Source organism: Lepidochelys kempii, chromosome 7 (genome assembly GCF_965140265.1).
Source record: "Lepidochelys kempii isolate rLepKem1 chromosome 7, rLepKem1.hap2, whole genome shotgun sequence".
NCBI classification, from domain to species: Eukaryota; Metazoa; Chordata; order Testudines; family Cheloniidae; genus Lepidochelys; species Lepidochelys kempii.
In genome coordinates, this window is record NC_133262.1 from 29,892,947 (window position 1) to 29,916,838 (window position 23,892).

Consider the following 23,892-nt stretch of genomic DNA (forward strand, 5'->3'; position numbering starts at 1 on the left):
GCAGCTACTGGGACCAACAGCAGGAAGCAAAGCGCAGGCATCAGGGCAGAAAGGAGCTGGAGTTTGGATCCCACCTACCCAGCCACTAGCGAGGACAAGGCTGTGGCTCTGACCTCGGGTGGGGCCCACACTGGGCTGACTGAGCTAGTTGTCCCCTGGGGGCACACTCCTGGCTAGCACCCTAGGGTGAAACAAGAATCAGGTTTTCCAGCAGGGCCAAGGGCACAGATCACCTGTGCTGAGGCCAAGGAAAAGTTTCCCCTCTCAAACAGCCACAGCCAACACTGCCCCAAGCTCCAGGACAGCTGGTGCCTGCTGGGGGGCCAGCAGCCTACAGCTATGGCACAAAGGCTACAGCCTGATGTTTCTAGCTCGTTGCTGGTCTAGCAGGACTCCTGGGTTCTCGCCCAGCCCATGGTCACACAGAGCAATGGCAAGTCACTGCCTGCTGCATGGGAATGACTGGCAAGCACTTTAAGATGGCTGAGCGGCAGTGCTGCTTCATATGCAGCTACCCCTTGTCCCCTCTGCCCAGGGCCAGCTCTTCCCAAAGCAGTGAGGGCTGAGACACTACAGTAGGGGCTGCAGCCCCGGGGGGGCGGTCAGTGACCCAGCTCACAGCAGTTTTGCTACAACAGAGGGGGCCCTGCCAGGGGAGAGTACGCCTCAAAGCACAGCCCTACAAGGCAACCTACTCCTTTGCACCCACTGGCGTTTTACAATAGACCGGGAGATCTCACCTGCCTGGCAGAGCCACACATGGAGCCAGCAGGGAACTGGAAGCACAGTGCACAGAGATCACTGTACTCCAAGGCCTGGCACCCAGGCAACAGAAAGCTCTACGTCCAAGTCTCCACAGCGTGGCTTATTGCATGAGGAGCACACCCCCCCTTGTCTGCACTTGCCCCACAGCATTTGGCCAGAGGGGAAGGTGCAGCGGTTGATGGGATCCTGAGACAGCAAAGGGAGGAGGCAGCGCTCGCCTCCTAGAGACAAGATCAAAGGGGCCAGTCTGAGACAGAGCCCAGGCAGGGCCATTGCCCCAGCACCCTGGATTTTATTTACAAAAAAAACACAAAACAATTGGAGGGGGCTGAGCAGCAGGGAGTGCAGTTCTCCCTACAGAACAGGAACAAGTGAGTTAAAAACAGAAGGGATGGGGCTAGAACTTGAACTCTTTGTACTTCTTGCCACCCCCACGCGTGTCCTGGGGCTGTGCTTTCCGCTTCTTCTGCTGCAGGGGGTGGGGGGGGAGAAAGAGAGAGAGAGAGAAAAAGTTCAGCCAGCAAGGGATCATAACCCCCTCCCTGACCCAGACTGTCCCCACATCCTGGGGCTGGACAGGAGCTATGGCACCCCCTAGAGGGGACAGGCTCTGTATCCCAATCAATCCCCCTACCCTGTGGGGCCAGATAGGAGCTGGCACCCCATATAGAAGGTTCAACCCCATATCCCACCCCAAACCCCTTCCCACAGCCCTCACCTTCTGCTTAGCTGCATGCTCAGCCACCATGTCACTGAAGTCCTCCTTCTCCACCTGGGCCTGCTGCTCCCGCACGTGCTCTTCGTACTTCTGGGTCATGGCCATCGGGTCAAGCTCCAACTCCTCAGGAGCCAGCGCCACCTCCACTCCCTGGATCTCTGGCACTGGCCCCTTCCGGCTCATCACCTGCAGGTGAAGGGAAGGGTGAGACGCCAGCACTATGGATAGGAGGGGGAGCCCCTGCCCCCCAGGGAACAGCAGCCAGGGGCCAAGCTAGCCCGGTTTATCTTATGGGGGGGGCGGGGCACGACAACGGACGGATGGACACACAATCTCTCCCAGGCCGAGCATTTAGTCTTCTCGCCTCAAATGCCCAGGGTTCCCACAGAAACACCCAGACCCTGCGTGGCTCACAGCCACCATGAGATCCTGTGGGCAGTGAGTCCCACAGGCCAACTGCAGTGGGGAAGGCCAGGGCCTTGCACTTGAACTGAGCTTGGGTGGTCTCACTGAATACCCCTTTGTTTGGGATGATGAGACAGGCCTAATCACTGCCCTGAGAGCAGCCCCTGAACCCCACTCCTCTGCCCCTGTTGGGCCCATCCTCTACCTCTCCCCAGCCACATGTTCCTTCCAGCCCCCCCAACAGCAGCACTTGACCAAGCCATTCTAAACCAGGCATTCAAATCCCAGCCCCGAGCCGTTCTCTGCTCAGAAGCAGGGGACTGTCTAGGCCCGAATGCCAGCCCACCTCCATTTCGGATAGGGTGCCCTGAATGACTCGCTGCATCCAGGAGTCCCAACTTCAGTTCTAGCCTGGCCCTTCAGCAGCCAAGGGCCACCTTTTGCCCTCCATGCTGCTCAACCCCTTTCCATAGCCCACCCAGCTGAGTCCTGCCCCCTTCCCCGCACCATAGCTTTCCAGCTCCCTCTGCTCCAATGCTGCCTGCTCCCCCCAGTACCCGATTCCCTGCCCAGCTGGCCCTCTCCCTGCTCTAGATCACTAGTGAACACAGAACAGTGGTTATGCCAAGGATGAGCAGCCCCATCCCACTGCCGGGAAGCCTTGTCACCACAACTGCTCCAGGGGCCCAGAGAACATAGGTGGGTTCCAGAAGTACAGGCCCCCATCCCGCCAAGCCGTTGGTTCTGGTCCCATAGCTCACCCGGCTGGCTGGCCTGTGTCACTCACCGTGGACATGTCATAGATGTGAGTGGAACCCATCATAGCACCCCCAACCGTGGCTGTTCGCTTCTCTGGCAGCACTGTGAAGAGCTGGGGCGTCTCGCTGCTGTGGGCAAAGCGGGGGCAGAGACAAGATCAGCACAACAGGCCATGAGTGCCAGGGGGACAGAAATGCAGCTACCTCGGGGGTGGGATGTTTGGTATCCAGACAGCAGTTTGGGACAAGAAGTGGAAAAGAGAGTCTGACCCTAATGAAACAGCAGGAGGGATTTGGGAAGCAGAATGGAAACAGCAGGGCTGAGACTGGGCCAAGAGAACAGTGCTAAGAGCCCCAACTGGGAAAGTAAGTGACTGAGAGCCCTCCAAAATAACAGGATCACCAATAGCACCCTACCCCACTCCCTGCCGTACAGCTCCCCTTAGTGCCACATGGGAGCATTAGGGCCAGCACAGGCTGCACAGGACGATACCCCCTGGGGTTCCATGGGATTCTCCCTGAGTCCTGCTCACCCCCGCTGTCTCTGGGGGAGTGGAGTGGCCCAAGCAAGGCAGAGGCCTGACTTACCCATCCATGGCCTCCTCTATCTTCTTCTTCCTCAGTTCAATGAGCTCGGGAGTCTCCATGCCAGCAGGGACAGAGGAGAAGCCGCCTGGCGTGATCAGGCCACTGAGGAGGAAGGGCAAATGGTTAGAGACAGCACCTGGGCCACATGGCCTGGCTGGAATGGAGGAGCCCCCACATGGCCCTCACTGACCATGCCCCCACCTGCCACAACCCCATGGCAGCCCCCACCCCGGATAGGCATCGACCTGTCAGCTGGGGTAATGAAGCCCGTCTCATCTGGCTTCTCCTCATCACTCTCCTCCTCCTCTTCCTCCTCTGAGGATTCCTCATCTGATGGCTCCAGCTCCCCCCAGGGTGTCCGGTCGATTTCCTCCTCTTCTGCCTTGGTCTGAAATGAGGGGAGATGGGTTGGACAGAGGAAGGTGTGGGGAAGAGGGGCCTCTCCCCACTGGAGGGTGCTGCTCCGATTCAGCTGCCTAGCAGGCAGACAGGCTGGCTCAGAGGAGTAGGGAATGGGCTTTCCTCCTATAGGGGGCACCATTCCACCCCCAGTACAAGTAGGAACAGGGGGTTCAGTCTCCAAGGTTCAGGGATCTAATCTTTTCCCCAGCACCAGCCTTGCTGCCCCTTTGCTCTGCCTCAGCTCATCAGCCCCACTGAGGAGCACAGTTCCAGGGGTCCTACTGACACCCAGTGGGGAGATAATGAGTCAGTGCAGGCTGTGTATTCGTCTTGGTTCCCACCACCCTGGAAGAGCCCCAGCCTGGTTGGCAGTACCAAAGAGGGGGAATGCCAGCCAGTGGCTGGCCCCTAGCTCATCCCACTGCACCTAGAAAGCTACAGGAATGGCATGTGACCCCAATCCCTCAGGCAATGGCTATTCCCACCCCCCACATAGTCTCTCCAGGGCCGTGATCACTTGGCTACCGACCTGGAACTCAGAAGCATTGGTCCCAAAGACGTCTCCATACAGGGGCTTCCCAGTCTCATCAACAGGAGGCTTCCCCCAGCCCCCGGCATGGTACCCGAACGAGCAGCCCTGGGACAAGAGGAAAGAGTTATTCAGGCTGCAGAGGACAGTGGAGTCCAGTGGGTTAGAGCAGGGGGTGACTGGAAGCCAGGACTCCTAGGCTCTGGTCCTAGCCCAGCCACTGACTCTGGCTAAGTCACCTCCCATCTGTGGGCCTTAATCTGGGGCTGGGAAGCTGGGCCAGTGCTCCTCCCACCCCTTGTGAGCGCGCTGGGTTCTAGGTAGAAGGGGTAGATTCCACCCTGGGATGGTTAATGCAGGTCTCTGGATGGTGCAAGTGGCGCAGGGGGAAGAAGAGCATATAACCACGTGGAGTGTGGAAACACAGGAACAAGAAGATGCATGGAGTGCCGGATGAAAACGATGGGGGGGGGGTAGGGGGTGGCTCAGGAGTGGGAAGCAGGAAAGAGGCCATTGCTTCAGCTTGGTCTTTGCTAGGAAAAGGGGAGTCTCAGGGATAGAGTCACACTGCATTGGCAGGCTGAGCTTTTGGGGGAGCCCAGTGCCTCAGCTGCACGAGTCCCCCTTTTCCCCCTAGCGAAAAGGGCCAAACAGGGAGGGGCTTCTTGGAATGGGACCACTCCAACAGACACCCTGGCACCAGTGACAGTGCCATAGGCCATTCGAGAGCCCCGCAGACACTCGGAGCACATGCTGGGGTGAGGGAACATTCCTCAGCGCCCTGTAGGACAGACACAGCCACTCACCTCTGGGATGGGTGAATTGAGGCCCGGGATCTTCAGGTTAGGGTAGGAGGGGGGTGGGCCATAGCGCTGCATGGCAATCAGCCATGGGGGTGGCACTTTGTGGGCATTCTGGAACCAGGAGAGACATGGAATTAGCCAATAGGACAGACTTACTTGCCCAGCCCTGGCTAACCAGCCCTCAGGACCATCAGCAAGGAAGTCCCAAGAGGGGACCAAAAAAACTCATCTCTCGCTCACACAGGCATCCCTCAGTCCCAACCTACAGCCCCCTGCTACCTGCCTCCCCACCACCACAGCTCTGCCAGTGCCCTGCAATCCCACTCTACAGCTGCTCTGCTGTTCTAGCCCTGAGGTGCCCAGCCATGCAGTGGCCATGACTAGCTGCCTCCCAAAGGCTGGCTGTAGGATCAGCAGGTGAGGGTCACACCAGCTTACGCCCCGCCCCGACAGGCAGCTTCCAAGAGCACTTACCGGGCCAACGGGCATCCCCAAGGCAATACGCAGTTCATCTGACAGGTCCCCCGGTTTCTTCTCTTTCAACCGTGTCTCAAACTCCTTGCCCTGGTGAAGAGGGGAGTCTTGGTCAGAGCACCAAGGTGCCCTAATGCTAGTGGGCTGATCACTGCCTAGCACCCAGCTTGGGGGAGAGGCTCCAGCAATCAGAAATCCAAGGTCAGAGAGAGCCAGGCCAGGATGGGTTTTCCTTCCTAGCCCACAATCCCCAGCTGTCTGCCAGAGATTAAGACTGTCCCCCTGAGTCGCAGCATGGGGCACGCCCTGGGCACAGACCCCAGCCAGAGCCACTGCCCCATCTTAGGGAGTCCTGTAGGGACAGGGCTTCCCCTGGCCCTACACCCACCTCATAGTAGAGGTCTCCATGGATGGTGAGCTTGGGCTTGGTCTGCCACTTGAAGAAGGCGTCATGCAGCTTCTGGTAGTCAATGTCGATCTTGCCCATCTTGGGGCGAACCTTCTCCCGCATCTTTGACTTCATTGTCTTCTGCTCCTCCTACGGGGGGAGGGAGAAAGGAGAGGGTGAGCACACCTCAGCCATGCCACGGGCCCCCTCCAGCTGCAGGGACAGACAGTACCACCAGACACAGCCTCCTGCCACCCCCTGCAGGGCCCAGGATGCAAAACCATCTCCAGGAGGCAGACCTGACCTACCAACAAATGGGGCGGGGTGTGTGTGTGGATGGGAAATATGACAATGGATAACGGGACCAAGTCTTGCAATCATCCGAGGCAGGGAAATGTAGCACCAGCCCCCCCAAGTCACCACACAGCAACTGAGATCAGAGGGGGAGCTGAGAGTAGGGACTGTTTATATAGAGGTCCCTCGACTGGCACCGAGATGCAGCTACCTCTGCAGTGTGGGTACCTTTTCCTGCAGCGCCTCTCGCATCTCCTGGATGCCCGTGCGCTTGATGAAGTCAGGCAGCTCGAAAGGCGGCTTCTCAATGCCCCGCTTGCCCTGCAAGTATTTGCGCTTGAAGCACCAGTGCCGGGGCACAGGCACCGAGTTGCGGGTGGCCTTGAGGTGAACCAGCAGCTTGGGGTCCTGGGCGGTCACATCATGCATCTCCACCACGTCTGGACGTGCCACAAGCTGGGAACAGGACAGCAGAGGCTTAACCCTCCAAGTGCCCTCCCATTATCCCTACCCCAGGCCATCAGCTTAACTTTTAGAGCACCAGAACCTTCTCTCTTCCCTTCCCGCATTCCCAGCGACTGTATCAGATTCCCCCTGCTCCATCAGCCCCAGCCCAGCCAGACAGCAGAGGCCGAAGGGTCCCAACAGGACCCGAGGCAAGTTCATCCTGGGAGATCCCTTGCTGGTACCATGTCCCCAGCGAGAAAAAGCACGGCCCAACACCCAGCTGGGTCAGTTTCACTCTTGCTGCTTAAATAGTGCCAACCCAACTGGCCAAGCTGGGCCATCAGCCCAGAGGGCACCAACCCCAATGCAGAGTCCCCTGAACCAGGGCTCAGCCCCACAGTGTCTTGAGCAGAGCCAGCTCTGTTCCACAGAGGATGCCCTTTCAGAGAAGCTGTGACACCCACATGGCGCTGGGATGCCTGACCATCTCACCTGTTTGAGCTCTGCCACCGTGAAACGATTCATACGTCTCAGCTTCTTCTTAGACAGTTTGGGGGCCTCAGGTTTCTTCTCCTAGACCCAAAAAAGCAGCATAACAGGCCCGGCTCATCCAGCGCGAGTCCCCCACACCACTTCCACCAGATCAGACCCATGGACCCAGTACCCCCCCCACACACACACACACACACTAATACTGGCCAGTGCAAGCTGCAGATGAAGGATCTCCCACTCCCAATAAAGCACCTCCCTGCAGCACTAGCCCAGCTTTGTAGCCCCAGGGCCATGACACCAACTGGGGTCAATGCAGATGCCAGCTTAATTGATCCCTAGCAATACCTGCCCCCAAGTCTCTCCTGAGCTCTGGGCCATTGTGGTGCCAGGAAGTTCCACTGGCTAACTGCCTGGCCCCACCCCCTAGCCCACCTGTTCATCATCAGAACTGTCATCATCACTGCCCTTCCGGTCCTCCTCGAAGCCCTTCTTCTTGGGTGCAGCTGCGCTCTCTGGCTTGTCTGCCTTGTCAGGTTCCTTCTCTTTATCTTTCTTTACATCATCCGTCAGCTGTGGAGGCAAGGGAGGGTGAGAAGGGGCCAAGGCTGGAGACTCCATCCCCAGGGAGGGGACACTGACTGGATGGAGATTTAAGCAGGAGCACATGAGCTTGAGCAATTGTCCCCCAAGGAGCAGCTGGGAGCCCCACAGCGACAGAGGCACAAGACTTGGGGGGGGGGGGGGGGGGACAGAGTGAAGAAGGCTCCTTTCCCATCTCCTCAGAGGAGCTAGCAGGACCCCAAAGGGAGCAGATGGGGGAATACAGGCCATGTGGGGGTGCTCCTGCCCTGGGGGATGAAGATCTCCAAGCCAGGCCCTTAAGGAAGAGGAGGGACTTCTGAACTATGGAAGGGAAGGTTCCCCTCCTCTCACCACCAGGTCTCCCCTCCCGCCTACCCAGGGATCAGCCAAGGCTCCCAACTCAGCAGCAGATGCAAGAACCCAGCTTGTGCCCACTCCCAGGCTGCAGGGAACATGATGCTAGAGGGCAGACACCGATCTGTATCCTGATGAGGCAGGAAGCACTGCCCCCAGAGTCATGGCAGATGGAGCTTGCAGCTACTTCCCCTGCCCCATTGCAAACAGATCACCACAAGATTTGGGGCTCAGTGCAGCCTGTGAGTCTCCCCTTGCCCCACTGAAGAGAGGGGTTTAAAAGAGCTGGGGATAGAACTCAGGAGTCCCGACTTCCAGCCCCACTGTTCTAACCACTAGATCCCACTGCCCCACCCAGGAGTCCTGGCACCCTTCTATGATATAACCACTAGACCCCACTCCTTGGTCAGATGCCAGGACTTGAACCACTAGAGGCTCCTTTACCTGTGTAGCGCCAAAACCCCAGGGCTGCACCCTGAGCCTGGCTCACCTTGAAGGCATCGAAGATCCTCTTGAAGAAGATGAAGTTGGGATCATAGATCTCTGGCTCCTCAGTGACATACTCAATCTCCACCACTGACTCGCTGTCTTTGGGCTCAGTGCGTGGAGATTCCTTCTCCCCTTTGCCCTCTGCTGCCACACGTGCCTTCTTCTTCTTCTTCCGGTTACGGCGCTTACGGTTCCTCTGCCGACAGAAGTGTATTAATACCTACAGATCCCTCCCCTGGTGCTCAGATGCAGCCACCTCTGGGGTGGAGCAGAGGGGCTGTTTATACAGGGAACTCTCCCCAGTGCTGAGATGCAGTCACACTTCATCCTGTAAGTGGCAGCTCTCCAACTGCACATGACAGGGCTGCACCATATACGGCAGACATGAAGAAGAATTCTGGAGGAGGAACTTTATGGTGACGGCATGAAATGATTCTGACAATCATCCTGCAGGATGCTGGGCTTGGCACAGCAGCTCTCGTGAGGCTAGAGCCTCAGCTTTACGTGGCAGTTTCCCAGCTGCTGTGAAGGGTTTTCAACCTAAAGCCCCCTGAATGCAAAGGGAAAGATCTCCCACCTCCTTTCACTCCTAGCATCCCTGTTGCAGGAAGTGGTAAGTTTCACATGCCACTCACTCAATTTCACTCCCATCCCTCCCCACACTGGCAGCTAGGGAAGATTCAAACGCCTTAATTGGAAACATGGTTCATAGGAATCTATTACATTCCAAGCCAATGTTTTCAGCCTCAGCATCAAGGCCTGTGCTCAGCTGATGCAGTCACTTTAAATCTACCTGTCACAAGCCAGGCTGAGGTTAGACTAGGGCAGGGGTTCTCAAACTGGGGGTCGCGACCTGTCAGCCTCCACCCCAAACCCTGTTTTGCCTCCAGCGTTTATAACGGTGTTAAATATATTTTAAAAGTGTTTTTAATTTATAAGCGGAGGGGGGTGTCACACTCAGAGGCTTGCTGTGTGAAAGCGTTCACCAGTAAAAAAGTTTGAGAACCTCTGGACTAGTGGGCAAGTGCCCATCTCAGCATCTAACAGAGCTCTCTGCTTCTGAAAATAGACAAGCCTCATTCAACAGAAGGGAAAACCAAAGCACAGAGAGATGAAGGGGTTGACCAGACCTTACACAGCAAGCCAATGACAGACTAGGAATAGAATCCAGGAGTCCAGGCTCCCCTGCTCTCCTCCCAGAAGTGAGGAGAGAACCCAGGAGTCCTGGCTCCCAGCTTCCCCCCTCTAAGCCACTTGACATGCTGGAGCTGGGGACTAAAGTGAGGCACGCAGCCTGCTCACCTCTTTCTTTGATAGAGCCATGTCTTCTTCTGTCTCGGAAGCAGAGATACTGATCAATGCCTTCAAATCTGTCTCCATATCATCATCTACTGAAATACAGTGAGATCAGCAAGGTGTGTGGGGGTCAGACACACTGCAGCAAGCTCTGGGGGAAGAGAAGGAGGGGACAGCCCTGCCAACCCCTCAGAACTGCATGCTGGGAGCAGGAGTGACCAACCACATTACAAGGGAGGCCAATTCTCCCGCGCCCCCCCTTAGACACATGCCAACCAGCCCCCATTTGTCACAGTACAAGAGTTGGCTAGTGGGGGGTGCAGCATATAGAAGGAACACAACCCAGTTGGGTTAGTTGCCTCTGCTTTGTGGGGAGCATTACCAAGGGACAGGAGATGGTCTCCCTAGGAGGCACCTGCCAATCCTGTCTTCTGGGGTATGGACACTGCAGAGAAGGGTTAATACTGGGGTGCACCTGAAAGGCAGGATTCCACCTGCCTTCAGACAGCACCAAGCTCTTGGGTAAGTCCCAACAGCAGCTACCAATGCCAGGGCACAACTGAAAAACAGGGCAGGAGAAGCAAGAGGCTTGAGAATGAGGAGGACACCGATCACTGGCATGCAATTCCAGGCTCTAACCTCTAGGCTCCATTCCCACATGAGCCAGTAGTACAATCCAAGAGTCCTGACTCCCAGTCCCCCACCAGCTCTAACACATTAGACTCTCCTCCCAACCCAGAGCTGGGGATAGAACCCAGGTGTCCGTCCTGACCCTCCAGAGCTCCCGCCCTTGCTCCCTACAGCATCTCCTGCTGGGAGAGGCCAGGGCTCTGCCTTCAGCCAGAGCTCCTGCCCCAAACCACACAGGAAGAATGGAAGGAGCCTGTTACCTGTGGTGCCAGGCACAGTTATGAGCTCCTCCTGCCGGATCTCCTTGAGTTGCAGGATCTTCTCCAGGGCCTGAGGGATCTTGGGGCCAACAGTGGAATCGTCTGTCTACAAACAGAGGCGATCACTAAGCAGGGGGATGCACCACAACAGGACCCACAGGCTGGCTTGGACAGGAACAACCCAGGAGTCCTGGCTCCTAACAGCCCGCCCAGACCCCATTCCCTCCCAGAGCCAGGTACAGAACCCACCCTGTGTGAGTGGATATGAATTCTTCTCTTTACCTCCAACACGTCTCAGAAAACTGCCCACCTGCAACAGGCCACCCTCCAGCCACCACCTTCTGTATCCTTACCTCTCGGCCTTCTTCCCCAGGAGGCGGTGGTGGCCCCCGCGGCCTTGGGCCAGGGGGACCAATAGGAACTCCAGGCAGCGGGGGTCCTACAGGGGCACTACCTAGATGGACAGGAGAGACACACACGAAAGGGGTGAGTCCCCATAAGGAACTGATCTGAAGTAACCAGCCCCCTGCTGCTTCCTGACACCTGCTTCCAAAGCAGGGGCAGCATCCAGGGCCTAGATCAGAGCCAGAGCCTGCTAGAGGCAAAATCCCCAACTGTGGTATGGAATCTGGGGTAATAATCTCACCTCGTGGCACCATTGGGGGCCTTGGTCCTATGGGTCTGACAGGCCCCACATCCAGAGGGGGTCTGGGCACCGGGGGGGCCAGCTTGGCCATCTCTTTCTGTCGCTCCTGTTCTAGTAAGACTGCAGCCTGAGACAAGGAAAACACATGCAGAGGTCACTGATGGGTGGGAGCTGAAGATCAGCAGCCCTCCCCCTCAGCCTTCCCCACAGGATGTCTGAAGGTTGTTGGGGGAGACTGTAGGCTGAAAAAGGGGGCACCAGGCTGGGTGGGCCCCCTTGTTACTGGAGGGGCCCACTGAGTGGGGTACCAGTGCAGACAGGGGAGACATATGGCACCGGTAAGCAGCAACCTCACCAGTTAGTCCACCCCACCCATGTCCTAGCCCCGAATGCCCAGTGCGATGCCGCTGCATGGGGCTTTAACCGTGTCTGCTGCTCCAGCAATTCCTGCTCCTTCAGCTTCTCCCTGAATGAGTGCTCCCCCTGCAAGGAGTGAGGGGGAGGGCAAAGCGCTGGGAACCAGCTGTGAGCAAGTGGCACCCATCCCCTGCCTGCTCAGGGCTTTGGGAAAGGACCAGCAGCAGAGGCAACAATCTGGGAACGGGTCAGCAGGGGCGTGCAGAACTTTTTGTTTTTTTGGGAGGGGCTGGGGGGGCAGACAGGGAGCTGAATGGATCGCAGCATCTGTTCTCTGCCAGAACAGGACAGCAATTGGGTCCAATTCAGTTCAATATTAAGAGAGGAGAGAGCAGCGTCTCTTCTGCAACTTGAGGAGGGAAGGAACCGGATCAGGCTCCTTCAGGCCCCGATGCAACATACAGACCCCACTGCTCTGCTACCTGGTCGGTTTCACCCACGTGTCTCCCTATTCCCTGGCTACGGGCAGATAGAACAGATTGCACAAGCTAGAATTTGAAGGCGAACTTTCCCTCACCCAGCGTTGAGAAATAGCTGCCACCAAAGTGGGGCACAAGGCTATATATACAGGGATCCTTCATATAGTGCTGAGATGTGGCCACCTCTGGGGCACAGAGGCTGCTCAGCATTAGCACTTCACAATAGTTTAGGGCAGGATGTGAAGAATCATCTACACACCTAACACTGCACTTGGGAAGGAGGGATTTGAGGAGGCCAAATGGCCAGGACCCCAGGATTAAAAAGCCCAGACTCTTGGCAAACAAAGTGGTTGAATCTTCATTATACATCATCTGGCAGATATCCTGCCGCACAGGGCTAACCACACTGGGGCATTCGGGTCAGCACTCACTGCCAAGGGAGAGTGCCCCTGAAGATCCCTGCAGCATAGCACCTCCTCACACCACATACGGGGCACTGATGTCAGCACTGACAGACAGGGAAGAGCACAAAGACTGAGCCCCGACAGCACAGCACCCCTTAGTGCCCCCCTGAGGCCAGCACTGAGGGAGAGCACCTCTGACCTGCTGCCGGCAACACAGCCCTTACCTGCTTAGCCCTCTCTTCCTGCTGCATTAGCATGGCTGCCTGCTGCTGCGCCAGCTTCAGACGATCTTCCTCTGACAGAGCCGAGGGGTCCACACTCTGCATGCGGAGGGGGGGGCCCATGCCTGGGGGCGGCGGAGGGGGCCCCACGCCCATGGGGAAGTTGAGACTGATGCCAGGGGGAGGAGGAGGGGGTGGCGGGGGCTGCATGGGTGGCATCCCCATGGGGGGAGGGGGCAAGGGGATCCCAGGGAGCTGTGAACGAGAAAAAAAGATGACGAGATAAGGACCAGCACAGAGTGTGCAGGATCACAAAGCAATTCATAGGTTATTTATACCAAGATCCATTGCCCAGCACTGAGATGCTGTGTCCCACTGCAGAGGCAGCACTAACAGCCCAGGAGCCACAAAGCAACGCTGAGCATGCTCAGTATAGGAAGAGGAGGTGGCTCCTGGATCCCAGACACAGTTGGAGGGACTTCGGAAGGTAGAACAGCACTGTTCTTCAGGATGCTGGGGTTAGCAATAGCTCCTGGCAGGAAGTACCAACAGATGTCAGTCACCCTGAGAAGCTGCACAGCAGCTGTTGCATAGGAGAGCTATGGCAGGGCAGTCAGCCCCTGTGACCTAGCCAGGCCAGGATTCCTCCTCTCCATATCCCCCTCACTTACCTGTCCAGGTATCGGGGGTGGGGTGGGCTTGTCACCATCATCTCCCCTAAGAGACGGCCTGCTCAGCACGATGCCAGTCTGCGGAGGGAAGACACAGTAAATGCAGCTGCAAAGCAGGTGAAAGCCTATCCACTGGGGAGCCTCTCTCTCAGACTCCCACTGACTTGTGCTGGGTCAGGAGAGGAACTCCAGGCTCTGGGGAGGCCAATACACCACCACGGCAAGGAAAGATATTAGTGTGGAGCTCTCCAAGCAAGATGGAGCCTGGGGGCACTGCACATACACCCCCACAACACAGAATACCAGAGTCTCCATAGCCAAGACAGAAAGCAGGATGGGGATACTGATGCCCACAGGGCATGTGGCTCAGAGAGGGGATAGAAGTAAGGCCACCCCCGGCAGCCCACACACTAGCTTCATCCCCGCAGGTTGCACTATAATTGCCCTAATTACTATGAACACGAGCAGACATACTGGAAAGGTGAGGCCTCAGCAGAACACTTGCCATTAACCCTCTGCTGTTGGGCGGGTGGGTGGGCTGGCTAGTCAGTCAGACCCTGCTGTCTTTTGGGACAGGAAGGAATACAGGAGCCCAGATGAAATCTCAATGACCCTCACTAGGACAGAGCTCCTTGCTGGCACCCAAACAGCGCTGGCTATGTCACTGGTGCCCCCAACTCCTACCCAACATGGCAGCAGCAACCACATGTTCCAGTCTTAAGATAAAGATCACAAGTTTCCTTCCACAGGTCGCTAGCACCCAAGATGGTTCAATCAGGTGATTGTCACAACCCAGCTTACTGTTCATGCCGAGTGGTACCTCTCAGGCCCCTGTTAACATAGTATCTGAGCGCCTCCCAGTTGTTAATTTGTTTATCCTTACAGGTATGGCATCACTATTATCCCCATTATACAGATGCCAAACTGAGGCCTAAAGAGGCTGGGTGACTCACCCAAGATTTCCCGGGGAATCTGTGGCACAGCAGGGACTAGAACCCAGATCTCCCTAGTCCCAGCTAGTGCCCTAACCACTACAGCAGCCTTCATCTTCTAACGCTGCTCATTTACTCTAACACCAGTGAATCCAGGCTGAGAGCCTCCTGGCTCCTAGTCAATGTCACTAGACACAAGGCTGTTGCGTGCCATTACTGCTCACACTGTGTAGTTGGCATGGTGTGCATGTGGCTATGGGGGCGTAAAGGTGGGAGCCCTCTACATGCCCCCATGCATGTTTGGGGTGTGACACTACAGTACATGCCAAGCAGTAAGGTCTCCCACTGCCAGTTGCCAGCCCCAGGTTTGGGCCTCCATACGGATGCCTTTCATATAGAAGAGTTGGGATGTGGGTGCCAAGCAGGGGTGAAAGTAACTTAAGGGACTTACCAGTACTCAGGACTGCCGAGGTCCTGAGCAAGGTTGGGGTGGGAGGGGCAGCTCAACCAGAAGGGGCGGGGCTGGGGCCAGACTCCCCCAGCCAGCCCTTCAGCAGCAATTTAAATGGCCCAGGGCTCCCAGCCAGCGCTGCCTCTACTGCAGCAGCGACCGAAGCCCTGGGCCCTTTAAATTACTGCCAGAGCCCCGGAGTAGTGGCAGTGACTTAAAGGGCCTGGGGCTCCAGCCGTATGGTAGCAGCAGCCGCCAGGAGCCCCAGGCCCTTTTAAATGGCCTTGCCCCGGGGAAGCTACCCCTTTTGGCCCCCCTCATCAGCGGCCCTGCCGGTATGGTCGGCTGTGTACCGGCTCTTACTGGTACGCAGTTGCGAACCGTACCGGCCTACTTCCACTTCTGGTGCCAGGGCTCAAGCTTGGTGCACTGGGGCGGCTGTTTCTGATGGCAGAGCAAGTCCCTCGCCCCATGTGAGTAGCCTGCGTTTGGTGGTGTGTGCGCACGGGAGAGAGGCTGTTCCTCACCTGCAGCGTGTATGTCTGCAGCCTCTCCACCAGCTCCTCACGGCTGCCTGGAAAACACAGGTGAAGGGTCAGCGCTCACAGACCAACACCGACGCTGAGCCACCACCAGCTGCCTTTCCCCACCCCTCGCAGCCCAGCAGGCTCCCGTCCGCCCCCAAACCTACCCCACGCCTCTGGGCTGCCCGGGAAACGCAGCTCGGAGCCCGCGGGCCGGCACAGAGCCTGCCCCCCTCACACGGCCCCAGCTCGCCCACCGCCAGTGGGGCTTCCCGCCCCCCGGGCCCCAGACGCCCCCTGACAGGCGCCACCCCCACTCCCATCACCCCAGCAGCTCCCACCCCCTCTCCTAGGTGGGGTTCCCCTCCCCCAGCGGGGCTCACCGCTCCCCCCCCCCCCCGCACGGGCCCCGGGTGCCCCTGGAGGGAGCCGCCGCCCCCCACTCAGCCAGTTCCCCCCCGGTCCGGCCTCCACCTTGCACCGGGGCCCCGATCTCGGCCAACTTCGCTTGCAGCTCGGCGGGCGCCCAGGCCCCGTAGGCCGGCAGCGGCAGCTCCCCCTTCGGCGGCTCTGGGTGCTCGGTCGCCATCTTCCCGCCACCTCCGACCCTGAACAGCCGCCGTAGGCACCGCCACCACGCAAACACGCGGCGGGTGACCCACAGCCTTCTGGGTGTTGTAGTCCTAGGAACTTCCCCAGTAGGGCAACGTCAGCGCGCATGTAATGAAGCGACCAGTAAGGAAACAAGGTACCGCGCTGTCCACTGGGAGTTGTAGTTCTGAGGCATGCGGGCGCTGACCCCCTCCAGTAGCTTTGCTTGCTGGGAATTGTGGTTCTGAAGGGCTGGAGAGGCCAGCGCGGGACTGGTCGAGGCTTAAGGAAGAAGCCTGTGAATTAAGAACTGTAACATCCAGTGGGTGGCAAAACTGCTAGATCTAAATACCGCCTAGTGTAATAAGGTTTAAGATTTGGCTTGTGCCCTTATCTTTTATTTTCTTTGGTAACTAGCTCTGACCCCTTACATCTATCACTTTCCCAACAGCATCACAGTGTAAGAGGGAGCCCAGGTTGGTGAGACAGGGGACTCAGCAGTCCCACAGTTCAGATTGCACCCCAGGAACTGCAACATGCCTACACATCGGTGGAGCGCCTCCACCACACAAGGAAGCGACCAAGGAAGAGCAAAGAGGACATGTTTCAAGGGTTGCTCCAATCCTCAGGCTGAAAAACAAGAACACAAGGCATGGAGAGAGACTTTAAAAGAAAATTATAAAATAGACAGGCAGGACAGAAAGGAGAGCCAGGAGCGAATTGTAATGGGCCAGGAGTGGATGATAAAAGTGATGGAGGAGCAAACAGAGTTGTTGAAGTCCCTAATCATGCTGCAGGCAGAATTCATGTGTGCTCTGCAGCTCCTTCAGCCAATACAGAACTGCTTTCCATGCCCTCCCCAAATTCCTCCCACACATACCTTGTAACTTCCTGGCCCGTCTCAGTACCCCTTCACTCTACCCCTTCGGACAGTTTTCAGAATGATAGCTGGACTTACACACAGCTATAAGAGCCTACACTGCCCTTCATTGTTATCTCCCTTCTCACGAAGCCTTTTGTGTGTGTTGTTAATTGGTATTTAATAAAAACATACTCTCTGAATGATAACCAATCTTTATTTGTCTGCTACACATGGTGGTTGCTGCCGGAATTAATACACAGTTAATCATTTGCTGAGAACAAATCATGGTCAGGAATAATCAAGGTTTTCATGCATGGCGGCAAGTTAACAAAGCATGGCAGAGTGCTGTATAGAAAGACATCTTTCTGGATGCTTACTGGAGCTCATTGTCAAAATGGTGCCTTAAAGCCTCCCTGATTCAAATAGCACCCTCCACCCTTGTACCCTCCTAATAGCCCTGGTATCTGGCTGCTCAAAATCAGCCTCTGTGTTCCACCCTGGGGGAAACTTTTAACCTCAGTTCACAAATAATATGGAGCTCGCAGCAGGCTGCTGTGACCATGGGAATATTTTCCTCATTTAGGACTAACCTGCCATAAAGGCAGCGCCAGCATGCTTTTAATCTGCCAAAGGCACATTCTATGGTCATTCTGCACCTGCTCAGCCCATTGCTGAAGCGCTCCTTGCTGCTGACCAGGTTACCTGTGTAAAGCTTCATGAGCTGTGGGAGTAAGGCATACATTGGATCTCCCAGGATCACTATGGGCATTTCAACATCCCCCATTGGAATCTTTTGATCTGGAAAAAAAGTCCCTAGTTGCAGCTTTCTGTACAGGCCAGTGTTCCTGAAGATGTGTGCATTGATTTCAATGAAATGGCCACGGTGATCCACAAGTGCCTGAAATACCGTAGAGAAGTATCTCATTCTATTGATGTACTCCATCGCAAAATGATCCAGGGCCAAAATTGGGATATGCATACCATCTATCACCCTGCCCCAGTTAGGTAATCCCATTGCCGCAAAGCCATCCACTATTTCCCGCACATTGACAAGAGTCACAGTCCTCTGTAGCTGGATGTGATTAATGGCCCCTGCACACTTGCGTTAAAGCAGCCTCAGCGGTGGACTTCCCAACTCCAAACTGATTCCCGACTGACCAGTAGCAGTCTGGAGTTGCCAGGTTCCACACAGTGATCACCACATGCTTTTCCACAGAGAGGGCAGCTTTCATTTTGATGTCCTTGCACCACAGTGCTGGGGCGAGCTCTTCACACAGTTTCAGGAAGGTGGCTTTGCACATCTGAAAGTTCTGCAGCCACTGGTCATCCCAGACCTGCATAACGATGTGATCCCACCACTCAGTTCTTGTTTCCTGAGCCCAAAAGTGATGGTCCACCATGTGCAGCTGCCTCTGTGAATGCCAAAAGTAATCCAGTGTTGTTGTTTGTTTGTTGTTTCTTTTCATAGCACACAGCAGATCAGGCACCTCTGATTCCTGTTCAGATTGGGAGCTCATGATATACTGCATGACCATCCACAATGTGTTCATAACAATGACCACAACAAAAGAGAGCAGTTCAAGATCCATCCATTCAGAGATGGTGGGTGCACAGAAAACATGGACCCTTGAAAAATGCCACGAAACACAGTCAAAAGCCCATGGAATGATGGGATGGAAAAAACTGCATCATGGGACATTGAGCCCGCACCCAGGATTAAGGCTACGTTTTAGTCATGGTTATTTTTAGTAAAAGTCATGGACAGGTCATGGGCAATAAACAAAAATTAATGGCCCATGACCTCTCCATGACTTTTACTATATATCCCTGACTAAAAGTTGGGGAGAGCGGCTCCAGGGGGCAGCTTCGGGGGTGCCATGGGTGCTGGAGGGGTGGCCTGGGGGACGCCGTGGGTGCTGGAGGGAGACCCAGGGAGCACTGCAGGTACTGGGGGGGGAGCCCAGGGGCACCACGGATGCTAGGGTGGGGGGTTGGTGGGGCTGGGGCAAGTTCCCTATCCCGCTCCTGGGAAGCCCCAACCTCCAGCTCCTAGCTCCACGTGCTGCCTCCATTCCACCCCAAGCCCCACTTCTGCAGCTCCCATTGGCTGGGAACCGCAGCCAATGGGAGCTGCGGGGGCGGTGCCTACAGGCAGAGGCAGGCCATGGAGCTAGGACAGGGGTAAGTAACCTATGGCACGCGTGCCAAAGGCGGCACGCGAGCTGATTTTCAGTGGCACTCACACTGCCCGGGTCCTGCCCACCAGTCCTGGGGGCTCTTCATTTTAATTTAATTTTATATGAAGCTTCTTAGACATTTTAAAAACCTTATTTACTTTACATACAACAATAGTTTAGTTACATATTATAGACTTATAGAAAGAGACCTTCTAAAAACGTTAAAATGTATTACTGGCCCGCGGAACCTTAAATTAGAGTAAATAAATGAAGACTTGGCACACCACTTTTGAAAGGTTGCTGATCCCTGAGCTAGGAGCTGAGGGATGGAAGTTCCTATAGCCCTTCTGGGGAGCCTGCCCTAGGTAAGCACCACCCAGCATCCCAACCCCCAGCCCTGAGCCCCCCCCCAAACTCCTGCTGCTGTGGGGTGGCAGAGGGGCGCGAAGACTGCCCCAGCAGCAGCCAGTGCGACTAGCCCAGGGGCTGCCCGAGCTGGTCAGACGGCTCCCGGGCCAGCCACATGGGCCGCTGCAGAAGTCACAAAGGTCATGGAAAGTCACGGATTCCATGAATTTCCATGACAAACACAAAGCCTTACCCATGATGCACTTCGATCCATTCTGCCTTCCCGCAACTCCTAGCTGCAGAAGGTGGTGAGTAGCACAGTGGGGTAGCTATCCACAGTGCACTGCTCTCTCTGTTGATGCTCCTCTGGCGACAGAAGGAGCATTGTGTGAATATGCACAGGAGATGTAATTATACCGGGTTTTGATCATCGGCATAACTTGCATCAACAAAACTGTAGTGTAGATAAGGCCTAAAAATCATGGACTGAACAGAGACACTGGATTTATGGCTGATTACAATAATCTGTCACCCACTAACCCCCCTTTTTGTCCTATGACTGCAGAGGTGTTAACAGGCTTGAATGGTCCCTTAGAGTATGTGCTAACTACTTATGCTAAACAATCTGTTTCATCTTGTATTTATTTGTGACCCTTGGAGTACCTTTCCTGGACCTGAAGATGACCTCTATGTGGCTCAAAAGCATGTCTCTCTCACCAGGGCCGGCTCCAGGCACCAGCGAAGGAAGCAGGTGCCTGGGGTGGCCAATAGAAAGGGGCGGCACGTCCAGGTCTTCGGTGGTACTTCGACATCGGCTCAATCGGGTTTTTCTTTTTCTTTTTCTTCGCCACTTGGGGCGGCCAAAAGGCTGGAGGCAGCCCTGTCTCTCACCCACAGAAGTCGGTCCAATAAAAGATATTACCGCTCCCATCTGGTCTCTCCAACTTCTGTACACATATGGAGCAGGCTTTTACGTCAATGCTCCTGCAGTCTCAAAGCCCCCACCTGAGGGCAGTACATGCACGGCATTGTCATGTCCCATGGCAGTGAGCCTTTTGTCTCTGTCCCGGCCTGTGCCTCGCAAGGGGCACTGACTAAAAAGAGGTGAATGAGGTCTAACAGGTAGGGCTGGAAGTCAGGACTCCTGGCTTCTGTCCCTAGCGCTGGGAGGGGAGTGGTGTCGAGTGGTTAGGCATGGGGTGGCTGGGAGTCAGGACCCCTGGGTGGTTCCCTGGTGTGGATCTGTGCCCGTCTCTCTGACATGGGAATGTCATGCAGACTCCCAGTGGGACGCTGCAGTGGGGGAGGGAGTGTTGTGGTGCCCCCCTGTCCCTCTGGAGAGATAGACCCAGACCTCACGGTGACCCTCAATGGCTGGCTCCCTAACGCTGGGGGTGGCCCCTCCCCTCGTATCATTTGGCGGCTCTCTCTGGAACTTGGTGGATACATCAAGGACTGGGGCAGGGGTGGTATCCATGCCTCATCCTGCCAGGCATGGGCATGGGCAGGATGCAAGGGCAATTGTGTGGCCATTAATCACAAGGGATCTTAGCCCAGTGGGCAGAGAAACCCCTTTGTGTGGGCCCCCTCACTCTCTTGTTAGAGGGGACAGAGGGGCACAGCCCTCCTGGCCTAGGAGGGGCCGGACCCTGCCAGCCCGCCCCAAGCCCAGCCCTAGGGAAGGAGACCCTGTAAACATTTAACCCTGTAATCACTCCCCCATGGGTCTTCAACACCCCCCCGCCCCTCCAGGGTCAGCAGCTTCCAGCTCTGAGCCAAACCCTCCCCTAATAGCTCCTCAGAGCAAATCCCCTGCTGGGATGCCTTCATCAGAGGAACACTGAGCGAATGGCTGAGAACAGAATAGAACCCAGGAGTCCGGGCTCCCATCCCCACTCACTGCCCTGGCATGAGGCAGGAGGCCAAGCTGCAGAAAACAGTCTTCTTCCCTGCAGCCTCACTGGCATGGAGATTTTTGGGGACGTCACTCCAGTATTGCTCATACCGTGCACTGTGGGGAGAGCTCGTCCGTCCCACCTGCGGGTGCCAGGTGAAAGGGGAGCTGCCAGGGCTGCTCAATCCCAGTGGGATGCGCAGCCAGCATGCCACAAGCTCACATGTGTGCAGGGTGGCCCAGCTGGGCAAGCTGCAGTGGGGCTGGGAAAGCGGGGGGTGGGGAGGCAGCATGTGTGGGTGCTGCACCGTGTCCTGCCTGGAGACCGGGACAGCTGCTTCTTGCGAGCCAGGCTGGCGTGGGCGGCTGGGGATCGGTGCCAAAGCTCATGGGCGGCGTGCAGAGGAAGGTAGCACTAGGAAATCGTCCCTCTGCTTCCTCCCGGGGCTGTGCCCCACTAGGGCTCCGGCACAGTCTGTATGTGAGCAGATCGCCCCAGCCCCTGGGGTGCCCAGGAATCACCCCCCAAGGCCCTAGACCTCGTCTGCTGCTGGCCTGGAGGGGAACCACTTAACTCTCTGTTGGGTGCATGAGACCACCCACATGGGAGGGCACTCGGCTCCCCCTGAGCATGGCAAAGACGCGGCCGGAGGGAGGGCTTGCTGGCTGCTGGCCCCTTTGCTGATCTGCTGAGTGACGGGAACAGCCTTAACTCAAACCATAATCGAGAGCGTCTGCCGGGGAGACACCGCTAGGACCTTGGAGATGGGGATCCAGGGCCTTTCGCCTCCAGGGGCACCAGCTCTGACCTGACCTTTCCCCTGGGGGGGCACTAACTCCAGCCCAGCCCCAGGGTGGGGAGGGGGTGGGCTGTCTGGTTCAGGGTAGGCGAAGAATGGGATCCAGGCCCTTTCCACTCTAGGGAGCCCTTGCCCCAATTCAGCCTCGGGGCAGGAGGACTGGCTGAGAGGGCCGCAGCCCCCAAGGGACTGACTGCAGCAGGAGCCCCTCCCCAAGCACCAGTTCCCACATGCGCCTTCCCAAGATGAGTCACTGTCTGCTTCCAGCTTCTGCTGCAGAACAAACAGCTATTTATACTGGCCTCCTCTCTGAGGCTGCTCTGCAACCCCTGCCCCTCCCAGCCCCAGCTTCCAGCACTGGGGGTTGGGGGGTGGGGAAGGGACCTGGGACCCCTGAGTCCAGTGGGGTCTAGGAGTTGGAGTAGGGGGGTCGGGAGTCAGGACTCCTGGGTTCTATCCTGGGGGAATGGGAGTGGGATCTAGAGGTCAGAGCAGCGGGGATGGAACGGGTTCTATTTGCTGTCCTGCCATGGGAACACAGATGAGTCCATTCCCCTCTCTGTGCTTCCCTTTCCCCTGTGGGGTGAGTGAGTGTGCGGGGCTGTGTGACCCTCAAGAGGCGGATCCCAGACTACTAGCTCGCTCTGCCGTCCTGCCTTGGATCCACAGCCCCCTAACATACCCACCCCTGTGTGGCAGACTCAGCCCAGCCCCAGGGATCCTGCAGAGACACTGCCCCCCCGCCCCCCCACATGGGTGTGATGATTCTGCCAGATTTCAGCCCACCTGGCTGTCCTCCTGGGCACATATAATTTGCCCCCTTGATCTGACCAAGGTGCGGGGGCCCAGACCCCTGGAGAGGTCCCTGCAGGGCAGGGGGTGCCAAGTTTGCCTGCCAGATAAAGGGTGGATTTACCCCTTGTCCTGTCAGGGAGCTGGTCCCTTACTCCCCATTCCAGACACACACCCCATTGTCCTCGGCCCCAGATCCGGTATCAATTCCCAGCTGCCCCCCACCTCCCCCCCAGCAGGAGTCTCCAGCCACAATGACGGCTTTGTGGACCAGGTGGTAATGTGAGACAGCCCAGTGCCCCCGCCTGGCACCGTCCCCGGGTACCCTTCCCCCATGCTGCAGCCCTGCAAGGTGCACAACCCGGGGAGAGGGTGCCCGGGGGGTGTGCGTGTGCGTGAGCAGGAGGAAGGGGAGGTGTGCATGCCTGAGTGTGCAGGTGTGATTGTGCGCATGCAGGAGCAAATGGGCTGTTGCGTGAGTGCGTACACGACAGAGTGTGTGTGTTGAAGTGTGTAGGGCAGACTGTGTGTGCAGGCCCCTGTGTGTGTTTGGGAGGGTGACAGAATGTGTGCTGTGCGCTGACCTGCATGTGGTGACGGTGATGATGGCTGTGCTGAGGATGTGACGCTGTGTGTGTGTGTTTGTGTGTGTGTGTGCTGCCCTCCACTGAGCTGGTTGTGTGTGTAGAGGGGGGGGTCTGTGTGTCCTCCTCTCCCCTCTTACTGAATTTAGCTACAGTGCAATGTGGAGCAGCAGGGTGTGCACACAAGAGAGGGGTGTGCATGTGGGTCTGTGTGTGTAGGCAGCTGTCCTGGTGTGTGCGTAGGTCTGTGTGTGTAATGGTGAGTAGGTGTGCCAGTGTGTACAGTGTGCATGTGTAGCTATGTGGTGTGTGTAGTTGTGTATGTCTATGTGCCGCGTGTATAGTGATGTGTTTGTGGCGGTGTGCAGTGAGCGCACACAGTGTGTGTGTAGTGTGGGGTGCAGCAGTGTGTGTAGCTGGTGCAGTGTATGGTTAGCGAGGGGTGTAGGAGTGTGCAGTTTGAGTGTAGTGGTGGGGGGGGCATA

The 23,892-nt window shown here is 56.7% G+C and overlaps 1 protein-coding gene across 2 annotated transcripts; it reads right to left on the bottom strand.

The window, feature by feature from the left end:
• Window positions 1-1,011: 1,011 nt before the first annotated feature.
• SF3B2 (splicing factor 3b subunit 2) lies at window positions 1,012-15,993 on the bottom strand. 2 transcript variants are annotated; one of them, XM_073351620.1, is made up of 21 exons: window positions 15,834-15,993; window positions 15,363-15,409; window positions 13,453-13,530; window positions 12,785-13,036; window positions 11,321-11,447; window positions 11,028-11,128; window positions 10,675-10,780; window positions 9,791-9,876; window positions 8,490-8,684; window positions 7,496-7,633; window positions 7,064-7,144; window positions 6,353-6,580; window positions 5,831-5,980; window positions 5,443-5,532; window positions 4,972-5,079; window positions 4,166-4,273; window positions 3,480-3,622; window positions 3,235-3,336; window positions 2,676-2,775; window positions 1,484-1,669; window positions 1,012-1,234 (listed from the first exon to the last, which is right to left on the bottom strand). In XM_073351620.1, exons 1-21 carry the CDS (start codon window positions 15,946-15,948, stop codon window positions 1,163-1,165), a joined length of 2,613 nt encoding a protein of 870 aa, XP_073207721.1. In that variant the 5' UTR covers window positions 15,949-15,993; the 3' UTR covers window positions 1,012-1,162. The 2 variants fall into 2 exon arrangements, with proteins under 2 accessions (XP_073207721.1, XP_073207720.1); XM_073351619.1 differs by having other exon boundaries at window positions 9,791-9,879.
• Between the last annotated feature and the right edge of the window lie 7,899 nt (window positions 15,994-23,892).